The sequence below is a fragment of the Podarcis raffonei genome, chromosome 1 (assembly GCF_027172205.1).
Source record: "Podarcis raffonei isolate rPodRaf1 chromosome 1, rPodRaf1.pri, whole genome shotgun sequence".
Classification (NCBI taxonomy): Eukaryota; Metazoa; Chordata; class Lepidosauria; order Squamata; family Lacertidae; genus Podarcis; species Podarcis raffonei.
Window position 1 is genome coordinate 81,694,016 of NC_070602.1, and position 18,670 is coordinate 81,712,685.

Below are 18,670 nucleotides of genomic sequence, written 5' to 3' on the forward strand. Positions count from 1 at the left end.
AAAAAACTTGTCTACTTGACACATTTGTACTGTTAGAATTTATGTTCTTATTTGTTCTCATTTGAGCAAGCCTCGTTTATTTAAAAGAAGCCTTCTTGCCTTTCCTAGTTTCCTCGACTCTTTCCATAACTATGCTAGCCTCTACCTCAGGCATGCCCTAAAAAAAAGCTCAACCACCTTGGTCAGCCCTCACGCATGTTCACTTTATCAAATCTGGCCCTCTTTGAAAAAAGTTTGGGCACCCCTGCTCTACTTGGACTTAACATTTTCAAATCTGTGGTATACATTCTAGCTGAGCTTCAGTTGTTGTGGTTTTCAATGAGCACTCTGAAGAGATTTGACTCCCTAGACTCGCCCTTTTCGATTTCCTTGCAACTAATCGCTGCAGTTTTGCAATGTTTCCTCTTTTGAAATTAAATGTGGCCTTGCTGGATTCTCTGGCCAACTTGCACTTATATACATGCTAAATTTGAGAGCCCATCTAAACAGTTCCTTGACCATTCCAAAGCATAGTCATTTATTGTATTTGTTGGCAATTAGTGTACCAGAGGACAGCTCCCCTCCGCTCATTAGATTTGGTGCCAGTGCCTCCAAACACTAGCCCCATAGATCAGATTGATGCCTTCCACACCTTTTGGACTCCAAGTCCCAACAGCCCCAGCCAGCATGGTTGGTGGTTGTGGATGATGGGAGCTCTATCCCAACAACATCTGGAAGGCACCATGTTGGGGAAGACTGCCATAATGCTTGGGCACATGTAAATGTGCTTTCAGTTCAGCAGTGTTTCCACTGGACCCCATTTTGTCCCTTGCTGTCCCTTGCACCCACTCACTGCCTGCTCAGACAAATGCTGCCATGCATCTGTGGTGGCAGCTGTGCCACAAGGGATCGAAAGATCCATCAATTCCATTTCTCTCCATTTCTAATTTTTCCAACCATAAATTTAGTTTTTCACATTTCTGCAGCAATTTCCACATTTTTAAAAATTGGCATTTTAATGTGAATCTCTCCTGGTAAACACATTTTTGCATGCAGTTTTGACTGATGAACACAAAATTTTTGCAAGCATTTTCTCTTAATGCATTTTTGTATGCTCTTTTAATTAATATATGCATTTGTATGCACAGATTCCCCTTTATAATGTGCATTTTTAAAGCGTTACTGGGTAAGTCTGGATTTTGAAGGAGAGGAGAACTCTTTCTCATTTAGTTTTGGAAAGTGCAAATTAGATGAAACTGGCTTGAAGTACAAACTGAATCGAATTTCCTTCTCTATCCCTGGATGTGCCACTGTGTGTCATGTGAACAGCACAATGCATGAGCACATGCAATCCCTACTGGAATGCATGGCCTATACTGGCTGCCTTTCTGCCACCTTGCTTGGTCAGAAGTCTTTCCCTCTGGCACTGTTTGTGATGCTTTGGGAGAAGGCAACTAGTTAGCACAGCCAACTAACACAGACAAGCAGCAGGCCAGCGTTAAAACCAGTGGAGTGCCAGCTTAGAAGGATGGGATGGTGGGGTTCCTCTGGAGGAGTAGGCAGGGGATACTGTTACACAAACACACACACAGCATTCATTCATTCATTCATTCATTCATTCATTCATTCATTCATTCATTGTAAAGCATTTCTAAATGGCTTACTACTGTATTGGTCCAAATATAAGCCACTCCTGCAAATAAGCCACACCTCTAAAATTCAAGGGGAGGGTGTGTGAAAAAAAGACAATGCCCAAATATAAGCCGCTCCCTTAAAATTGGGTTACAGGCTGAAAATTGCTACAATTCCGCAGGCACTCACACCCATAAATGGCAAATGAACAGTCTCAAGCTTGCAAATCAGCAATAAAACGTTTTTTGTTCCATTTTACCATATGTCTGTTTCAGCAGCGATATCGTAAAAGCCAATTTTTGTAAGGTCATGAATTTAAGCTGCACTTTAAGTTTTCATGGTCGGAATCTGGAAAAAAGTGCATTGTCTATTCGGGCAAATATACAAGGTTACATAAAAACAATAAAACGATATCAGAAAAACAGAAAAACAGCGCCCACTGCCTTGGGATGGCCATTTCATTCTACCTAAAGGTGCAGCCGGAGACACAGGTGGTGCTGTGGTCTAAACCATGGAGCCTCTTGGGCTTGCTGATCAGAAAGTTGGCGGTTCGAATCCCCAGTCTGGGGTGAGCTCCAGTTGCTCTGTCCCAGCTCCTGCCAACCTAGCAGTTTGAAAGCACGCCAGAAAGTGCAAGTAGATAAATAGGTACCGCTCCGGTGGAAATGTAAATGGCATTTCTGTGCGCTGCTCTGGTTTTGGTGTTCCATTGCGCCAGAATCAGCTTAGTCATGTTGGCCACATGACCCGGAAAAACTGTCTGTGGACAAATGCCGGCTCCCTCGGCCTGTAAAGCAAGATGAGTGCAGCAACCCCCGAGTCATCTGTGACTGGACTTAACTGTCAGGGGTCCTTTACCTTTACCTTTTTAAAGGTGCAGCCAAGCCCTGCATTTTCCAAAGATGTGGTGGAAAATGTCAGGGTATAACTGATGCCTTCTACTTTTCAGTACCTGTTAAGTGTTAACCTCAGTTATTAACTTATTCTGAGGCTGGTCATTATCCTATTCGGAAGAGATTCATGGGGTATGTTACAATCTGCCTGATGCAACAGGGCACACACCAAATCTACAGGAAAGATCTCACAAAACAGCCACGTCAGATTTGCATAAGCTTGGATTGCTGTCTCTTCCTGTTCAGCTATGTTGAGTACATTTTTTAGCTGCGCAAAATGTGACTCGCAGGGGGGAAAGAACCGCTCAGCTTCTAAAGAAAGGAAGTACGCCTAGAGAGAGGAACTGAAAAAGTCTGCACGAATTACGGTCCCGCTCACTCACCATCTTGTTCATTTCCCCTTCAGTTCCAGGACCCAACAAACCTATCTCTGTATTGGGGATCCTTTGAGCTGTCTTGCAGAGAGAAGACCCCATATGCGAATATAGGCAATGGATGATTTCGGTAAGTAACTCTTTCGCATTATACCAAAACAGTAAGGACTGACATGGTGCAGAAAACACAAGAAGATTGCACAATATTTCATCTTTTCTTTTATGGGGGGCGAGGGAACAGGGAGAATTGAAGATGTGAAGAGATCGAACGCCGACTGTTGAGATGACACAGTTCCATCTGGCAGTGGCTTTGTGCCTTTAACATTCACAGCTGCATGACAGGCAAGAATTCAGCAGGTACAGCTTTTTCCATAACAAGAAAAAAGAAAGTGAAGAAAAAAGAGCTGTAGATGTTGAATTTCTACCTCTCGGACAGCTGTTAAAAGCACAAAGACTTTCTTTACAGAAAAGCACCAGCCTTATTTGGGTCACTGGTGTTCCAGAAGGAAGAGCTCAAGCTAGGACAGAGGAACTTGAATAAATTTGTGGAATGGAGAACCAAAGATCCACACCATACCTTTAAATCTCATTCAAAGCACATTTAAAACCCACAATTTCTCCCAAGAATCATTAAGGGTGCTGGGAATTGTAGCTCTGTGAGGGGAAAACTTTATCCATGGAGATGAAAGAAGCTTGTCCTTGTTAGTTTCCAATATACAGTGGTACCTCGGGTTAAGTACTTAATTCGTTCCGGAGGTCTGTTCTTAACCTGAAACTTTTCTTAACCTGAAGCACCACTTTAGCTAATGGGGCCTCCTGCTGCAGCCGTGCCGCTGGAGCACAATTTTTGTTCTCATCCTGAAGCAAAGTTCTTAACCCGAGGTACTATTTCTGAGTTAGCGGATTCTGTAACCTGAAGCGTATGTAACTTGAAGCGTCTGTAACCAGAGAAACCACTGTATGGCATTTGCAAAAGGTGATACATTAGAAAGATAATGGTTGGTAAGGCAGTAGAAAGAAGAGGAATGGTTAGAGAAACCTGTGGTTGCAAATGACATCTGAACAAATTTATATGGAAAATAGGGGAGAACATTTTTTTAGAAATTATTAGCAGTTTTAAATTCTAGAAGATTCTAGATTGTGCTGGATACATGCAGAAAGGATATCTTTCTCTTTCACCGTGGTCTCACATTTAATTCTATCATCCTTCCCTTCCCATATCTCACTTCCTTTTGTGCATCAGAGCTACTGCCATAAATGGGTAATCCTCTGTGTGTGTGTGGGTGCGCCCGCACACACATACAATAAAAGCCACAAATCAATGTGGTGGGTCAGAGAGATGCATCATAATGTAATGAAGAATAAAACAGAATTAAGCACCACCAATTACAAGTGGCTTAATAAACTTGGTTGTTGACTCTTAAAATGGCATAATTACCAAGATCAGATCAGCCTCCAATTTGCCTAGGTTTGATTTTCCATCATAACAATTTTTAATTTCAGTTTGTACTGAAATTGGCCATAATGAAAAATATTTGTGTAAAAATGAGATAATTGAACCATTCAGGCTTCTGCAATAATATATTGCCTGTTGAACTTGTGGAATATGGTTCATGCCTTTAAAAGGTGGCAATTTTTGTCCTTTATTTGACATTCCTTTGTGTTATTTGAATCTAACTGGATGTAAGTTTGAGGTCTTTATTAGGCCACATGACAACTATCTTTCCTTTCCGCGAGAAGAGGTATCTGAACAACAACCTTGTGGCTCTCACTTTTCTGATTTTGGACACTTCATTCCATGAGAGAGAAAAGCCACCGGATATTATAACTACATCTTTTAAAGGTGAAATTATGTGTCATGTCCAACACACTAAAGATCAACGGAGGAAACAGGAATTAGGGCAAGGAGAAAGGCTAATGAAAGTTCCTCCCACAGATGAGGCAATTGTGCTTCCTGAGAGCAAGGTATGTGGTAGAGGAAGCCAGCAAGTATTAATAGCTCTCTTTGAAGGTGCACCTAGGACAGAAGATGTACTGAATTGGACTGGACACTGTATAAATAGGTGATTTGCATAGCCCAAGAGTGTCTGTGAGACAACTGTATGTGAGTCAGCACAAGAGAGATGCAAGGCAAAGAAAGAGAACACATATACTGATTTACCAAACTTCTGTTTCAAGCTGTTCCACAAGTTCAAGACAAGAGGCAACCAGGGCCAAATCCACACCTTACATTTAAAGCACTATTATACCATATTAACAGTCATTGCTTCCCACAAAGAATCCCAGAAACAATAGTTCATTAAGGATTCTGAAAGTTGTTAGACGACCCCCATTCTCTTCTTGGCACACTCAGCTATAGCTCCCAGGATGCTTTGGGAGAAGCCATGAGTTGAAAAGCTATACTGTATGGTGGTACCGTGGGTCTCAAACTTAATCTGTTCTGGAAATGTGTTCCAAAACCAAAGCATTCCAAAACCAAGGCGCGCTTTCCCATAGATGCAAAGCAATGTAAAATGGATTAATCCATTCCAGACTTTTAAAAACAACCTCTAAAACAGCAATTTAACATGAATTCTACTATCTAACAAGACTATTGATCCATAAAACAATGTACTGCAGCCACACAATCAATCAATCAATCAATAGCTGAACTGGGTTCCACATAGTCACAAAAACAAAACGAAAAAGCTACAAAAGCAAAAATGCAAAATAAATAGCAAAACCAGACAGACCTCAGCGTAACACTCAAATCAGAAGCTTAACACTCAAAATGGAGCCCATTTGGCTTCCAAAAAAGGTTCGCAAACTGAAACACTTACTTCTGGGTTTACAGTGTTTGGGTTCCAAGTTGTTTGAGTACCAAGGCATTTGAGAACCAAGGTACCACTGCACCAATGCTTTAAATGTATGGTGTGGATGTTGGCAGTGGGCATGATAGGGGCAGGAAGAGAGGGTGAATGATGGGAATGACAAAATTTAAACTATAATTGTTTTGTTCAGATGCTTTGTTGGCAGAACTGGAACAAACCTCAGCAAGTTTAACTGTGAGTGATCCAGTAACGTCAAAGGGCTACTTTCTTTTGGAACGTGACAACAAGGAGAAACCAGCGGCGACAGCAGCAGAGACCAGTGTCATCCAGAAGAAGAAACCAGTTGCCCCGGCCAAGAAGGTATTCTCCTTAAGCTGTTTGCCTCCTTAGCAAGTTGCAGGTTAATTCAGCTTTTCAAGATGAATTACACTGGGGTGACTACACTTTGGGGGGCTTTGGGAGACATCCCCAGCTTCCAAGCCCTCCAAGTGCCAAATGCCAGTGATAGGCACGGCCACCCCACAACAGACATGTACACCACACACACACCAGAGCACACACAGTCAGCAACACACTCAGAAACACCCAGATCCAGATGCGTGCACACACCTCCACACACAGATGCGTGCAAAGGATGCAGATCGCTCCCTCTCCCGCTCACCAGATTGATCCTCTGGTCAGCAGGGTGAGGGAGCAATCTCCGTCCTGATCCTGGCACTGGGATGGGTGGAGAGGTTTCAGTTTCTCTGCTCATCCCAGGGCCAGGGTGAGGATGCAGATCCTCCTTCATTCTGCTTACCAGATAATTGATCTGGTTGTGGTGAGGGGAGGAGAGGGAATGATCTGTATCGTGGTCTTGCATGAGTCATCTAGGCTTCCCAAATGTTGCAGAAATGACACTTCATAAGGAGCATCAGAGAATCAGTTCAGCATTTTGTTTGTTTGTTTGTTTTCCCTGCACTCCCAGAGAATAGCGAGTCTTGGGGACACACACACACACACACACACACACACACACACAGCTTAACAGGCTGGATATGGCTTGCAGGTCACAGGGGAACCACATGACAGCTTGTGTCCCCAGCAGACAATCCAATCCAGTTTTTGGCATAATCCACCACATTGCTGCCATTTTCACCTAGTCCAGAGTTTGGGTAAAAGCACTTTGTCTTATATATGGTTGGAGAAAAAAAACCACAAAATGTGGCTAACCCATAAAAAGTCCATTAAGTTGCAAAATACAGACTAAAGACCTGCCTGACGACCTCAGAAAACTGAACCCCATTCAGCAAATCAGCTACATTTGTAGAGTCAAAGTCAAAGTTTATTTCTTGTTGCAACCATCCTGGTCATTTCAGCCAAAAAGGAAATGAAACTACACATAACTATACATTGGTAGAGTCATAAAGCTACTAGACATGGTTTGCATATATTATATAAGTCCCCAAATTTCAACTCTGGTTAGAGCAAGGGTAGGGAACCTATGGCCTTCCAGATGTTTTTGGATGACAACTCCATCACCCCTGACCATGGGCCATGCTGGCTTGGGCTGTTGGGAGTTGGAGTCTAACAAGATCAGGAAGGCCGCATTTTCCACACCCTGGGGTTTAAGGACCACAGGTAGCAGCCTGGGAAAGACCTCTGCCCCTGGTTCTGGAGACCAGCTCACTAAGCTATAGTGGACTTGAGAAGCCTTTGGCTTGATTCAGTTTACAGCAGCTCCTCAAACTGCATATATCCTTTCACACATGAGACTTCCCAATCTGGAGACTGTTGCATAGCATGGCTGCCCCGATCCTATGCTGTGATGATCCAGTTGTCTGCTTTTCTTTCCTGTATGTTTTGAATATAATTGAATACTTTGCAGCAGTAACAGGAGATAAGGGCAGTCAATAGGTATGGGAGAAAATATATTTAAGATCTGGTCCAAAGTCTTCTAAAATAGGAGCTGGCTTCACACTGGGAGATGACAACTTAACTATAAAACAGCTCAAGAGAAACAGAGGAGAGTAACAATTTCTGTTGGTTCTTTGCTTTTCAGAACTAGTTGATACAGGATAACAGCCAGTATTGGAGAGGAGCATATGATTGGGTGGATTTGAGGGGAGACAGTGTCCTTTTTGTATATCTTCTCTTGTGTATATTCCCAGGTGCCACCAGCACATGATGTTCAATGCCATGAAGAAGATGCAGACCATATTTACAGGTAAATGAACACTGAATCAGGAAGGCAGGTTACACGGCTCACTTGTGATGCATGTTTTTTTTGTTTGTTGATTTTTTTGAGAGAAGCCTTCCACAGATAATGGATCAAAACTGTATGGCATGTAAACTTTCGCTCTCTTAATGATTAGTTAGCATTGCATCAAAGGCTACCAGAAATGGTCACTGGTAAAAGGCAAGCTTATCTCCATTCATATGCATACATATGCATCTATACCATACCACAACCCCAGAAGTAAGCTTTATAATACAAAAATAACTGTTGAATGGCTTCAAGGAGCTTGCTTCCCCACTATCTGCCAGAAAGAACAATCTGTCTGTTGGTTGCCCTGGGGCTGAGAGCTGAAGGAAAGCACACTTTGGCTTCACCCATTGTGTTGGGTCTGAGCAGAAGCTTGTGCATCTCATATACGTTCTTAACATAAAAAGGGGAAACCAAACAGAGAGGCCTGTCTGTTTATATAGTCCTTTTATCATTCTTATTCCAGAGCTTTAAATGTCCCAATCGGTGATATAAACTTTTTTGAAACTCTTGAACGTTAATAAGGACAGGTTGATTCATTTAAGCATAGCATTATTTTTCAGAATGGGGAACAGTGCCATCATTTTAAGCAGAAGGAACATTCTTTCGTACTACTCATATGCCTGATTTTACATGCATTGTGTGTCAGGGGAACCGGGGCTGGAAATTATCTCCATTTCCAAGAACCCTCAAGCAAATCACAAAGTATAATTTTTGGACTCCAAAGAAGGTGAAAATTCCTCTTGGGAAAAAACAACTCAGCTTATTAGCTATAATTCATATATAATCTTGTCTGTATTTAACTAGATAATGGTATCAGGCTGGCTTCAGGTCAAGGGTATCCAGCATGGGCAATGGCCAGGGATGAAGAGAGTTGTAGGATGAAGAGAGTTGTAGTTCAACAACAAGAGGCTACCATGTTGGCTAGCCCCTGCTTTAGAAGTATCAATTTAGTGAAGAAGGTGAGGGGTGAGATTAGATTTTTTGCAACTTGACCTTCTTTTGTATGGTTGGATGTATATAGGGGTGGGGAGAGATGAACCATGCTATACGTGGTCTGTGTGATTTATCCCAAGGTGGACTGAGACACCCCCACTGGCAGCATGCCTTGAGAAATGGAGGGAATCAGATACTGCTGCCATATGGCTTTCCTGAATCAGATACAGTACATAGAATCGATGCACCAATTATGGAATGAGGATGTGGGAGAGTTTTTCTTTAAAAGGATCTCAGGCACATTGTAGCAGCAGTGAGTAGCTTCCTGGTATGTGGGTCATTGTTGCAGAAGGTCAAAGTGGTGGGGAGGTCAGTGTGGTGCAAATGCACTGGCAGACCCAATTTAGTGCTCCTGCTGGTGCATTTGCAATGTGCCAACCTTCCTGTCCTTCCACATCTCCTGGTAAGTAACGATGGCCCACCTGCTAGGAAGCTAGTGTAGTAACTCCACCCCCACCCAGCGATCCATTTCTGCCTTCTAAGTTTTTGAAGTTGGTAGCAGTTAAGGAGTAGCGAGGATCGGGGCCGATGTGTGAACATGCATGATGGACAAAGGGAACATGGTTCATTTTAGAATTTTAAGAATTTCCTTCCTCCTTTCCTTCAGTCATAAATTTGGCTTTCTATTCCCTCTAGCAAAGTGCAAACTCCACAGCCAGTGCTCTCTTCATCTTCATTCACCACACCTGCTCAACAGTTGGATGAACTTTTGGCTTGCTTGGGAACAATCCAGGACAAGGTGAGTCACAGACCCAGCTGACCCTCTGCAGGAGAAACAACAGCAGTTTCTGGGAAATGATAGTGAAGCACCAAGACTGTTCCTAAGGAATGCTTAATGTTTTTTTGTGGTTATTGTATTAGCCATAGCAAATTAAGAGCAGAAGTTACATTCCCATCTCCAGCTTAGGCAGAAGAAAAACTAAGGCAGAAGACAGGGTGCAATAAAAATTAACAGAATGTGTAGGTTGTGCGGGGAGAGGGGACACTTCTGTGGGACAAGATAGAAAAGGTTCGTGCATGGTGATCTAGGAAAAGCTTTGTAGAATAAGTGATATTTAGGAGTTTTAAGTGGAGAGGGAGAGGAAACTTGAGTAATACAGAAGATGAGAGTATTTTTTATGTATAGGGAGGAAGATTTGTGGCACTGTTAAAGTTCACCATGTTGAGTATATCTATCTATCTCCTCTTTTGCTGTTATGTATTATTTGCTGGTTTTACTGTGCTTGATGTGTTATCACTTTATTTTTTCCATTGTTAACCACTTTTGAGTTATTGATAAGAAAAGTGGAGGGCTTTTTTTTTTTTAATAAAAAGGTAAATAGAAATAAATGAATGAAAAAGTGAAAGCCCAAATCATTTGCTTTTCTGCAGATCTCAGATGGGAAGGAAGGTCCTGAGAAGCCATCACCAGCCAAACAGAATACCATTGACAACCTAGACAGCATGTTGCAGGGCCTGACACATGATATGCAGGACCTTGGTGTTGCCACTGTGGCCAAGGGCCACTGTGCTTCCTGCCACAAACTCATCGTTGGAAAGGTAGGAGAGGGAGAGAGACCGAGAGAGAATCGAGCTCTCCGGTAGTTGTCACCCCCACTGGGTTAGAGGTTTGTTATGAACAACCAATGGTTTGTCACATATCTGCTTTGTGAAGTGTTTGGTTTGCCTCAGATAGAAGGAAGGGATTTCTTCTCCTGCAGATTGGTCACTTAATGTCTGCCACATATTGCTGAGGGTCCTGCCCTCTCAACCTAAAGTGGTCCTGTGGTGCCCTGAGCAATGTGGGGCTTGTTGATTAGAAACATGGACCCATGACAAACGTCTGAGAGACATCCTGTTGGAAAGGGACGTGTGCCTCTAAACTCTCCTGCTGGTTTCTAGGTAATTACAGCGCTGGGAAAGACGTGGCACCCTGAACACTTCACCTGTGCCCATTGTGGAAAGGAAGTGAGTTCTATCCCCTTCTATGAGCGGGACAGCAAGGCTTACTGCCCCGAAGACTACCACGATCTCTTCTCTCCTCACTGCGCTTACTGTGCTGCACCAATCAAGGAGGTATGTCATGTTAGCCTCAGCTTCTGACTGCTATTGCTCCCTTTGATTTGACTCGATTATTGACTTTCTGTATCACTTAATGTATTAAAGAATATCTCTAAGCGGTGTACAAAAAACTGAAGCAACAACAGACAACTCAAACAAAATATTGCAAAAATACAGAGTTACATATAAAAATCTTACATCAACACACACACACACACACACACACACACACACACACACACACACTATATATATATATATATATATATATATATATATATATATATATTCATTTTCCTACTGGCACACCCTCCCTCTCAGCCTCCGGGTCCTCACACAGGGTCCAAACAAACTCTTGGTCCACCTACAAAAGTCTCACATCAAGAAGAGTTCCTGGAAACAGCAGACATCTCACTCTAGTCTTGTTTCTTTGGGCAAGCCCAAGGTGGATGGTACTTCCTCAGGCTGTGTACCACTCAGCTACACTCTCTGCACCCAGTTCCGGGTGTGCAGCAGGTTTGTTGAGTTTCCAGGGGGTGATTTCTTTCATCAATGAAGAACAAACAAATAGGGACTTAATGATCAAGTGAACAGGATTTGGGGAGTTGTAGAGTTCTATACCACCCAATGGCCCCCCAATGTGTGTGGAGGGGTTTATTGTTTTTGTTTGCTACTATGCTATGCATTTTTGTGTTTTAATACTGTAAACTGTAATACTGTGAATCCTCAGATGAAGAACAGTATGGAAATTTTAATAGTAGTAGTAGTAGTAATAATAATAATAATAATAATAATAATAATAATAATAGTAATAATAATAGGGGGCCCTCCACTCTCATCTCTTTCTTCACCCGCTCTCTCCTCCTCCAGACGCTCTGAGAGAAGGTTCTGATTCAGAGCAAGAGCAAGTTGAGAGTTTATCCAATCTGCCTTACTCTCCCTGCCCCCACCTTCTTTTGCCCTTTTAACCATCAGGGCTTCCCAGTGTTGAAATCCCATGACCCTTTCTTCTCCTTTTCTTTGCAGAAAATCCTCACAGCCATGGATCGCACATGGCACCCAGAGCATTTCTTCTGCGCTCACTGTGGGAAAGTGTTTGGCAATGATGGTATGTCTTCTTCATCTCCCTCAGCCCCTGCCCCTTCCCTCAGCTATTCCGTGCTTGCTTGCACAATAGAAATCCACACAATTTTTGCTCTTTCAATCTTCACTTGCTGCTTCCTGCCATTCTAAACCTCCCTTTCCCACCCCATCTTCTCTTTTAGCCAGACTAAAATCTGCTAAATCACAATTGTTTTCTGCAAAATCCTAACTACTCTTCACCAGGGAGCAATTCTCGTTGAGCTCAGTGGGACTTGCTTCTGAGTAAACATGCTTAGGATTGCATTGTGTAGCATTTGGTATAAGGGACGATTCTATGACATCCTGCAGCTGCCTGTCATACCAATGCATACATTCAAAAGTATGTTATATTTGGGGAAATTGCTTGGAAGACTGTGTTTGTTTGATAGAATTGTATTAAAAATGTGTATATTGGAAGAAGCGCACACTAAAATGTCGATGAAATTAACTTAAGGTGGGAAACAGAGAAATCAAAATTGGCAGATTTGTTTGTCCCCACTCTAAAGCATTTTCAGTCACATTGATCTCAATGGGAGAGGTATGCTTTACTGTCCCACTGAAACCAATGAGGCAAGTTAAGTGCTTAATTTTGATTGAATCATCCCCCTGGTATTTAGTATAAGTACTAAAGCCTTCTGGTGTCACCCTGGAAGCCTGGCTAAAAGCAGAAGCAACTCAGTCACCTCTTCAGGAGTGTTAAACTAATACGTTGAGATGACCAGAGAGTTTATGGAATTATTGTAACTCTTTCAAAAAGACCTGAAGCTGTAAAAACACTGTTGGTTCAAGATGTGGGCATGCTTAGAAGAGACAATTGAAATCAGTGGGACAAATGAGTCAGAAGTAAGTCTGGATCCAATGCGGTACATAGAAATCACCCATAATGTGCTCAACTTGACCTGACATAAGAACCAGCCAGGATTCATAAGTGACAACTTGTTTGCTAAAACATGCATCACTCTTTCTAAGTTGTGATCTGTAAAAGACTGTTTTGGGAATTCTATAGTGACTCGGAGTCACTATGGTATCAGCATTCTACCAAAGCATCACTGTTCTCATTGAAAGCTTGTGTCTGTGTCCTAGGAGGAAGTCAGTGCATTGTGACTTATTATTTCCTTCTCTGAATAACCATCAGAAAAGCGTAAACACACTTGTGCTCACTGTGGGACTTTTGATCACAGACTGGCTCTGATGTGCTCCCAGGAGCCCAGCTCCAGTAATTGGCCCCCAAGTGGGTTAACTGAACACATAGTGGTGAGCTCAAGTCCCCAGACTGCTAATTATAACTAGAGCGCAGAAAGTTTTGTGGGTGAATTTAGAGTCTGACTCGTCCCTGAACTCTGTGGATTGGTTCCTTTTGCCAGCTCATGGCAACCATTCTTTGCCATTGGAGTGGCTTCTCCTGAAAACACCCCAGTGTTATTGCTTCATGCTATTAGAAGCAACTTTGAGAAATGTGCTAGCGTTGCAACAGTTTCTTAATCCTTGGTGTGACGATGGCTCAGCTTCCGTTGCTTGCTTTGAGCAATTATGGATTGATGAACTGTAAGCATTTTAGGGGAACTGTCACTGCAAGAGTTTAGCAAAGCACTGTGTGATCCTATTGTTGCCACTGGCCTATGACTGTACCAGATTATTCTTAGAATCAGTATGGATTAGTGCAGTTTAGCTGGCCAGTAGCACGAACAGCCCGATCTGCTTGTACGAATTGTTGCATTTTGTTTTTAGGGAGAAAAAGAGCAGCCTGCCTAGAACCTGAGTACTCTAATTTCCCAATAATTAACATGCTTTAGTTGTGAAAAATATATTTGAGCCCTGGTGGACCACTTAGAGTTTTCTGCTGAAATGTGGAGTGGTCTATTAAGTAAATAAACAATATGTTCCCAAGACAAACCATGAACCTGGCAGATCAGTTGAAGGAATCTTGATCACAAGGTCCTGTTGAGTACTTAATGTTTCCAAGGGAGACGCACCCTGGGGAGTAAAACACCCAAGGTAAACTAGACATGGCTTACTGGGCCCATGTAGAAAAACCATTTGGCAGAAGCTGATCACATTCAGCCTTTTGATGTTGATTTGACTGGAAGGTAGTGGGTCAAAATCCCAACGAAGGCGAGAATAAGATCATGGGCAGAATTCAAGTAACAGATCCATTTGTGGAAGGGCTTCCACTTGCGCAGTGGGGCTTCTCCTTCTCTCCCAGCCCCCTGAAATTGGCTTGGGGAACCCCCAGAACAGCACCAGAGGGGGGAAGATTGTTCCATCTGATAGGGTGATATACTTGCACAGATGGATTGTTTGTAATAGTGTGACGCTGAATTCCTCCACATTGTACTCTTCATGTGAAAGGGAGCCACCTGCAAGGCTGATTCTGACTACTGAGAAGACAGGCAGAGAAAGGCTGAGGGGATCAAAGAGCAGCTGACCACCTTTTTGGAGTGAAGGAGGGACACTTATTTTCTCGAGGGGTTCTGAGAAGGGACACTTATCTGCTAAAGAGAGAGGAGATAATCATAGATAAACATTGGTTGGGTGATGTCAAATCTTCACCGGTGGGATGGGAGACCCCCCAGAACAGAAAGTGGGACAAGCAGATTTGATTGTGCTGATGGAATAATCTTATTGCTACATTGAATACAAACCATGGTATGCTGTTCCCCTTCTCTAAAAGCTCTGTCTCCCCATACTTACTCTACAGGTTTCCAAGAGAAGGATGGGAAGCCATATTGCCAAAAGGATTTCATGGCCCTTTTTTCTTCCAAGTGCAAAGGCTGTGACAAGCCTGTGATGAATCAGTATTTGTCAGCACTGAATGCTGTCTGGCACTCTGAGTGCTTTGTGTGTGGGGTAAGTAAATGCAGAATAGCCTGCTCCAGATAGAGGTCATTCTGGGTTGCTGGGTGGAAAAATGTATATACGCCACGAAACTTGTATTGAGGAGGTTGCTAACAAAACCAAGAATTATGCAGTCCAGACAGAGTTCAGATAGGATTTAGCTGTAATCCTGCATGCAGTTAGGTTGCTTAAATCCCCAAAACTTGATTCATTCCTTTGTTTGAAAAAATGTATATTGCTCCTCACTGAATTTGATTCCAGGACAAGTAACAAAATTAAAATATCAATAAAACAATAAATCCCCATAATAAAAACAAATCAGCAATGACTTTAATGGGTTTAAAGAGTCGGTGAGCAGGACGACAGCCCTTTCCCAAATAGAAAACTGTCAAAGCTCTTTGAACTGCAAATTTCAGGTTTTATTCTTCATGAAATTTTTATTAAGCTTTTCTTAATAAGATTTTATTAAGATTAAGACAATGAAATTACAACTACAGAAAATACAAATCAAATAAGTAAAAGATAGAGTTCTCTCTTAAAAGTAATTATTGCCCCTTACCATACACAGAGGACAGTAGCTTATTCCAGCCCTCACCTGGAATATTTCCTTTCTCCTCCTATACTCTCACCCTGGGAGACCAACATTTCCTGTCTTTCATCCAGGGTCCTCCATCAACCCATATATCACCCCCATGAGTATACAATCTCTGGACCTTAATAAAGGCCCTCTCTAAAGAGAGAAGAAAAAGAAGAAAAACAAAGGAAAAACAGAAAAAAGAAAGGGACAACAGAAAGAAAGAAAAGAAAAAGAGAGAAGAGTAAAATAAAAAAGACAAAAGAAACAGAAAAACATTCTAAAAGAAAAGCAAAGTTCAGATTTTAAAAACCAAATCGTGAAAACAAAAAATTGATTTGCAGAATTTAAATACTAGTTGCATACTGTACCACACCCACACCCTGAACTGCCAGATTCCTAAGCATACTTCAAGTGATTCCTGGTCCATGCCTCTAGCCCCACCCACAGACTTCCATGTGCAGACATCCTCACTACAGAAACCTGTGCATGAGCAGCTGCTTCTTTGTGTGAAGGCTCGTGTGAAGGCTTCTTCAGTGCAGGCATCTGTGGATGTCCATAAGTGGGGCCACCACTAGGCTCCATTGCCAGGAGCAGGGCCTGCAGTGCAGGCCTACTCCCTGCTTATCACAATTCATAGGTGAAGGGGGAATCTGGTTTCAGATCAAAAGGAAACAGAATGTTTCTATTTTAAAACTCAAATTTTCATTTTTCAATAATAATAATAAAGAAACAAGAGCAGAATTATTTTTGATGGGGAAACTGCAAATGCTGACAAATGTGGACTCTATAAAGCACTAAATATGAACTACAAAGCTGAAAATTTGATTTAAAGCAAGAACCAAAACACAAACGTGAAGAACTTATTTCAAAACAGTAGCTGACGGGTGATGGTCATGATAACTCTATCCAGACTCTGCACAGTATGCTGACTGGCTTGTTCTTATGGAAATCCCGGAAATAGTTATTTTCTGATGCCCTAACACAGGCTTCCTCTGCTTTCAGGACTGTTATTGCAGCTTTCAAGATGGTTCCTTCTTTGAATTAAACGGACGTCCCTATTGTGAGCTTCACTACCACCACCACCAGGGAACAGTGTGCTTTGGTTGTGGGAAGCCCATTGTTGGGCGCTGTGTCAGTGCTATGGGGCACAAGTTCCACCCGGAGCACTTTGTCTGTGCCTTTTGCCTCACCCAGTTGCACAATGGCATCTTCCAGGAGCAGAATGGCAAGACCTATTGCCACACCTGCTTTAACAAACTCTTTGTCTGACCGGAAGCCGCAGGGAGCATATTTCTTCTCTCAGGCCTTTGCATGAGAAACAGGCAAGGGCAAAAACGATTTTGAAGGGACAAAGGCTGCAATCCTGTGCCCACTTACTTGAGAGAGAGTTCCACTGAACATAATAGGACTTACTCCTGGGTAAAGAAGCATAGGATTAAGCTGAAAGAAATGCAGTGATGGAAATATGCTGCTGTAGCAATATCCATCAATGCACCTAAGAGCTTCAACACACCCAGGTCCTCAACTGCGAGGCAATCGCTCTACTCCACTACATTTCAAACAACTTTTGCCAGCTTACAGTAGTTTATCAGAAACAGTAGCCTCTAAGTAATATTGGCTCTTCATCCCATATCCTTTCCTACTGGCAATAGCAAGTATTTTATTTACTATTTGAAAAAAATATCCATCTACACAAAACACATTCCACTGATATGTGTTATTTACTGTGCAATCCTATGCATGCCTATTCAGAAGTAAGTTCCACTTGGATTTACTCCAAGGTAAATGTGTATATGTTTGTACCCAGGCAAACCAATCCTATTCACTAATTGTGTCAGATAACTAAGATACACACTAGAGGAGAGCAACAACCATACCCTCCTCCCAAAGCCCACTGAACAGGGACTGTGCCAGCAGCAATGCCCACATGCCACCCAAAGAGGTGTGATGGTGGTGAATATCATATATTTGTGCATTACACATTTGCACTTTTGATTGGCAGGAGTACCATGCACAGGCAAACTTGGCTGCCCCCATTTTGCTAACCTGCTGAATCTCACACGTGTGTTCAAGCTCTCTTTCGCCAATTCATTAGAATAGCTTTCTATCTTAGAATACTCTCCGTGTTTTTCAAGGACACTGTGCTGGATGCCTAGATATTTACAACATGTTGTTTGTAACTGAATAGGTAGCATGCACTGAAAAATAAACATCACTTTTCTATTGGTAATATGAGTGCTTCTTTGCATTCCAGGACTGTCTTTGGTACAATTTAGTTCTTGTGTGTATCACATAGGGATCATGGTTGCTTCAAGTGAGGATTTGAATAAGGGATGGGGGAAAATTTATTTCAATTCATATTTGAAGTTGAAGCTGCCTAATTCACACTTTGTGAATTGCTATGCAAACTTAAACCTAGTCATCCTTTAGAATTCATGCTTCACTGAATATTGCAATGCAGTTCTCCAGCCAAGGAATGTGTATAAAAATACATCTATTACAGAAAACAGCATACGGAAAATGCATCATATTAGGCAAAATTGCTTGCAAAATGTTTATATTAGAAGAAATTCACACTAAAATGGTGCTGAATTTTCATAAAGACTTTTTTTTCAAAAAATTCAAATGATGTGGAAATGTGGAAAACTGAATTTAAGATTGGAAAAATGAGAAACTGAGAGAAACTGAAATTGACAGATTCTTCCATCCCTAATCTGAGTTAGCAAGTACATACAGGGGCCTTATCGATTTATTAGCAAAACAATATCATGGTGGACATAAGAAAATTAACAAAATTACATTCATACCAGGGTTGCCCCTCTGTAAACTTCCATGCAGCGCTGACTTTAAGGTTCCTAGAGCACAAAAATAACAACAGAATATGGCTAGTCAGTGCCAACAATGGCAACTCTTCCCAGTAGGTCTTGCCCCAATGAAGCAGTTGCAAGGTCTGAAGGCCCCCACCTTCCCATCACTCTCTAAGGCTCCTCCTCTCCAGGGTCTTTCCCAAGCAGTTGCAAACTGTGTCTGCACACAGCCAATCTCTGCTCTGCTCTTTTCATTTCTCATCATGATCTAGGAGACCGGGGGGAGGAGAGCTGCAGGAGAGGGAGACTCCCTAGATTCTTCAGCAGCCTGTCTCAACTCTGCCTCTTGGCCAACCTCCT

General features: G+C 42.2%; 1 protein-coding gene across 2 annotated transcripts; it reads left to right on the forward strand.

Annotated features, from left to right (window-relative positions):
* Positions 1-2,751: 2,751 nt before the first annotated feature.
* On the forward strand, positions 2,752-17,733 carry LPXN (leupaxin). Of its 2 annotated transcripts, XM_053397973.1 has the most exons (9): positions 2,752-3,008; positions 5,879-6,048; positions 7,839-7,894; positions 9,566-9,668; positions 10,301-10,468; positions 10,811-10,984; positions 11,996-12,077; positions 14,790-14,938; positions 16,506-17,733. In XM_053397973.1, the coding sequence occupies exons 1-9, from the start codon at positions 2,996-2,998 to the stop codon at positions 16,770-16,772; spliced, it is 1,182 nt and encodes a 393-aa protein (XP_053253948.1). In that variant the 5' UTR covers positions 2,752-2,995; the 3' UTR covers positions 16,773-17,733. The 2 variants fall into 2 exon arrangements, with proteins under 2 accessions (XP_053253948.1, XP_053253957.1); XM_053397982.1 differs by lacking the exon at positions 5,879-6,048.
* Positions 17,734-18,670: the final 937 nt, after the last annotated feature.

Excerpts from the sequence above, each read along its gene's own strand:
- LPXN (XM_053397973.1), top strand. Across the intron at positions 7,895-9,565 it reads GATGCAGACCATATTTACAG|CAAAGTGCAAACTCCACAGC; the intron begins GTAAATGAACAC and ends TATTCCCTCTAG. Across the intron at positions 10,469-10,810 it reads ACAAACTCATCGTTGGAAAG|GTAATTACAGCGCTGGGAAA; the intron begins GTAGGAGAGGGA and ends GCTGGTTTCTAG.